General features: G+C 46.2%; 1 protein-coding gene across 1 annotated transcript in view; it reads left to right on the forward strand.

Annotated features, from left to right (window-relative positions):
* LOC103194004 (acid-sensing ion channel 2) overlaps positions 1–5,140 on the forward strand; it is a 583,672-nt gene that overhangs the window by 572,499 nt on the left and 6,033 nt on the right. The window contains exons 9-10 of the mRNA XM_007937325.2: positions 564–643; positions 2,957–3,025. Of these exons, the coding sequence (XP_007935516.2) occupies positions 564–643; positions 2,957–3,025 (149 nt within the window). The remainder of the gene's footprint in view (positions 1–563; positions 644–2,956; positions 3,026–5,140) is intronic.

Here is a 5,140-nt window from a genome sequence, read left to right on the forward strand (position 1 = left end):
CCTCTGCTGTAGAAAGAGGCCAATGGAGCATTTATTTACCTTTGGGTAGGGAAATAAGGCGGTGCCTCCTGTGATATTATCCCAAGGGTGAGAGGTGCCCCGATACGGCCTCAGGCATGCATGATGGAGAAAACAGGTCTCCGGTGCCACTCCTCACAATCTCCTATCCCGGGCACTGGACACAGGCGTCTGGCGCTGGGCTGTGCCCTTGCCTAGGGCAGGGACTATACTGTCTTCTTATCTCTCTGCTGCCAGCATGGAGCATGACCCAAAGCAGAAGCCCAGTCAGTGTTCTTTGTGAAATTGCAAACCTGTGTCCCCGGGGTCATGAGGACTATCCTGAGCTCCTCTAGTATGTGTTCACATTAGTGCTGGAAAACCGGGAGCTCAGATCCATGCAGTGAGGGAGGGACTTGTTGCAGGCCCTGGCTGCCAATTACAGGCTCAGGTTCCCTGTGGGAGTGGAATCATCTGGAAGATCTGGTTTTCCTCTTCATGTGGGTGCCCCTTCCTGGAAGCTGTGTGAGTAAAACCAAGTCTTTGGTCTTTCCCTCTTTCTCCAGGTGATATTGGTGGTCAGATGGGATTGTTTATTGGTGCTAGTATCCTTACAATACTAGAGCTCTTTGATTATATTTATGAGGTAAGATTTGGGATTGCTCCTGGGGAAATGCTGGTGTGCTGGTGCCCTCATTCTGCCCGATGTTCAGAGCAAAGCAGGGAGGCTCTGGGCTCTCTCCACGCACAGCCTTCTTTCTCTCCCTGCCCACTGATGTTATTCATCAAAAGACCACTGCATCTCAGGCCCAGGGGGAGACATCAGAGAAAACAAACTCATAGTCCTATTCTCAGGGGGCTTGAAGACTGGGGACTATACACTGGCAGGGAGGAAAGGAAAGGAAAAAGAACAAGGGAGAAGACTGTGCTACGGCCAACTCTGAGTCCTTACCACAGCGAGGCCAGTGGGGCAGCCTCATACACAGTATGCCCATATCCATATATACACACACCACATGGAGATCCACATACCATCCACACATACACACATCACATGTACATGCAGATATACCACACATGCATGCATGCACACTACACATACATGTACATGCTCCATATGTACATAAGCACACCACACATATACACACACCACACATATACACACTGCAACACTCATACACACACACCACACATATACACATACACCACATGTACACATACCACACACACAGCAAATATATGTACACACCACACATACATGCACATGCATACCATATACATGCACACACCACATATACATCTATATATCACACACACATATGCATACAACACACTACACATATATACACACACCACATGCACATGCACACACATCACATGCACATAGAACACATGCACACACCAAGTAATACACAAACCACACATAATGTACATGCATACCACGTGTACATGTATACATGCCACACATACCACATACACATACACACGATGCAAAAACACACATACCACACAAACATACACATACACCATGTGTACATACACACACACGATGTGTACATACACACACACGATGTGTACATACACACACACGATGTGTACATACACACATACTGCACACATGCACGGGCACACACACCTGCCCTTGGGGTGGCCCTTCATTCGAATAGTGTCTTCCATGATGGAGCCAGTCTTACTTAGGGAAGGGGCATTTCCCGGCAGTCTTCATTAACCCTGAGGGAGAATACAACAGGGCACAGTGGCTGTCTCTGATCGCTACAGTCCGGGGTGATGTCTTCCACTAGGGGCAGCTGGAACAAAGCTCTGAAAGTTTCTCAAAGAATGGACAGGAGCTTCTGGCATTAGAGTTCCTGGGGCTGGCCAGCCTGCCCAACTGCATCTCCCCAGAATCCAGACTGAGAGTGGGTGAGCTCCCAGACCACTCTAGAGACGAGGCTGAGCAAAGAGCTCCTGCAAGGCAAAGCCAGCCCCCTAAAGAACAGTGCTGAGCTGAGAGGGCTAACCTGAACCAGGAAGAACAAACCCATGGGTAGGTCCATCCCAGGCTCTGCCTGACCCCAGTACTTGCTTGGGGACCTCTAGCTCCTTGGCTGAGAGGCAGTGCACTCCACCACCACCCCCTTGTGCCTCCCTGAAACAAGCAATGGCTCCAGAATTCCTAACACCCCACACACACACACATAACCTTACAAAGTGCCCTGAGACCACCTGACTATATGCCAAGGAAGTGGAAGATTTCAGAACAGTATTCTGCCTCCCAGAAAGGGCTGTTTGTGGCCCAAACTCTCTGAGAATCTGTCTAAGGCCTATAGGACCCCTGTGATCAGGGTCCTCTGAGCCCTACCCCCTTCCTCTCAGCAGGGTGACTGTGCTCCCCAAACCCAAAACAGGTCTCATGTACAAATTTTATTTGGCTTTGTGATTAATTTTTTGTGAAAAGCTATACAGAGTTATGAACAGTTATGTACAGGTAGTATATTTAATATCTAACCTGTATTGCTGAGAATAAAATGTTATAAATTCACATGTGACCTGAACCTGTGAGCTGGAGTCACCAGGTCTAGAAAGTGAATAGCTTTCTGGTCCCCTAGTCCCAGCCTCAGAAAGGGGGTCCCAGGCTGCTCCTGAGGACAGACAGAGAGCCAGTCCATACTTACCACTTGTCCACGCTCCCCATCTCCAGGAAAAAACAATCCAAGCTATGAGAGTGAGTTCTCCCATTACTTCTTCCAAGTATATCTCCTGCAGAAAATCCCATTCCAGCCAAAAGATTGGACAGACGGGCTCCTGGAGCTACCTGGCTGTTGGCATAGTTTGTCCTGCACACCTCCTGGGCAGATGCTTCCTCTGTAGGTCCCCAGCCAAGCCAAGTGGAGGGATGCCCCTCTACTTTTGCACCATTCTCAACTGCCTAACAAACCCCTTCCCACCTTCCTTGCAGCTGATCAAAGAGAAGCTATTAGACCTGCTTGGCAAAGAGGATGATGAAGGGAGCCACGATGAGAACGTGGTAAGATTGGCTCATTGGTTTTGGGTTGGTTTGCTTCTCTGGCTTGGACAAGCAATATGAAACCAGATATTGGGGCCAGGGCAGGAGGGACGTGTCTTGCTGCCTACATGTCCATAATTTATAACATCCAGTGACCTCCCAAGTTCCAGGACACCTCAACTGAGCCTTGATCCTCTCTCTGAGACTCATCCTAAAAGATACTGAGTAAGCTGTGGATGCAGCTGACACCAGAGTGATGCTTCCAAGGGTAGGTCCTGCCTGTCCCAAGCCAGCTTCCCCAGGCCAGTTGGCTACTCCCCTCCTCTCAGGGCCTTGGGAGAATAAGAGAAGCTCTATATAGTCTGCTCCACCCACCCTCTATTGTTGTTAGGTGCCATCGAGTCAATTCTGACTCATAGTGATCCTTTGTACGAGAAGACACTACCCTGTCCTGCACCATCCTCACAATACTTGCTGTGCTTGAGCCCATCAACACAGCCACTGTGTCAGTCTGTCTCACTGAGGGTCTTCCCCTTCTTCACCGACCCTCTACTTCACCATGATAGCCTTCTTCAGACAATGGTCCCTTCTGACAATATGACCAAAGTAGGTGAGACGAAGTCTGGCCATTCGCATTTCCAAGGAGCATTCTGGCTGCACTTCTCCAGGACAGATTTGTTAATTCTTCTAGTCCATGGTATTTTCAGTATTCTTCACCAACACAACAATTCAAAGGCATCAATTCTTTAATCTTCCTTATTCATTGTCCAGCTTTCACATACATATGAGGTGATTGAAAATACCATGGCTTGGGTTAGGCACACTTTAGTCTTCAAAGTAACGTCTTTGCTCTTCAACGTCTTAAAGAGAGAGGTCTTTTGCAACAGATTTGCCCAATGCAAAGAAAAAAAAAACACTGCCATAATATAGTCAATTCTGACTTATAGCAAGTACCATAGGATTTCCAAGGCTGTAAATCTTTACAGAAGTAGATTGCCTCATCTTCCTCCCACAGAATGGCTGGTGGGTTTGAACCACTGACCTTCTAGTTAGCAGCCAAACACATTACCCACAGCACCACCAGAACTCCTGCCTAGTGTAATACAACATCTGATTTCTTGACTGCTGCTTCCATGACTGTTGATTGTGGACCCAAGTAAAATGAAATCTTTAACAACTTTAGTTTTCACTGGGCCAGTTGTGAGGATTTTTGTCTTCTTTATGTTGAGGTGTAATCCATACCGAAGACTGTAGTATTTGATCTTTATCAGTAAATGCTTCAAGTTCTCTTCGCTTTCAGCAAGGAAGGTTGTGTCGTCTGCATATAGCAGGTTGTTAATGAGTCATTCTTCAATCCTGATGCTGCGTTCCTCTTCATATAGTCCAGCTTTTCAGACTATTTGCTCAGCATACAGATTGAATAATTATGGTGAAAGGACACAACCCTGACACACGCCCTTACTCGTTTTAAACCATTCTGTATCCCTTTGTTCTGTTCAAATGATAGGTCTATATGCAGGTTCCTTATTAACACAATTAAGTGTGGAATTCCCATTCTTTGCAAAGTTATCCATAATTTGTTATGATCCAAACAGTCAAGTACCTTAGCATAGTCAATAAAACACAGGTAAATATCTTTCTCGTATTCTTTGCGTTCAGCCAAGACCCATCTGACATCAACAATGATATCCTTCATTCCACATCCTTTTCTGAATCCAGCTTGCATTTCCGGAAATTCCCTGTAAATATACTGCTGCAACCGTTTTTTAATAGCTTCAGCAAGATTTTACCTGTATGTGATATTAAAGATATTGTTCAATAATATCTGCATTCTGTTGCATCACCTTTCTTTGGAATGGGCACAGATGTGGATCTCTTCTAGTCGGTTGGCCAGGTAGCTATCTTGCAAATTTCCTGGCATAGATGAGTAAGCCCCTCCAGAGCTGCATCCATTTGTTGGAACATCTCAATGTTCCATCAATTCCTGGAGCCTTGTTTTTTTGCCAATTCCTTCAATGCACCTTAGACTTCTTTCTTCAGTACCATTAGTTCTTGATCATATGCTACCTCCTGAAATGATTGAACATCAACAAATTCTTTTTGGTCCAGTGACTTTGTGTGTTCTTTCCATCTTCT

The sequence above is a fragment of the Orycteropus afer genome, unplaced genomic scaffold (genome assembly GCF_000298275.1).
Source record: "Orycteropus afer afer isolate SDZICR_OR568_19922 unplaced genomic scaffold, OryAfe1.0 scaffold00042, whole genome shotgun sequence".
Classification (NCBI taxonomy): domain Eukaryota; kingdom Metazoa; phylum Chordata; class Mammalia; order Tubulidentata; family Orycteropodidae; genus Orycteropus; species Orycteropus afer.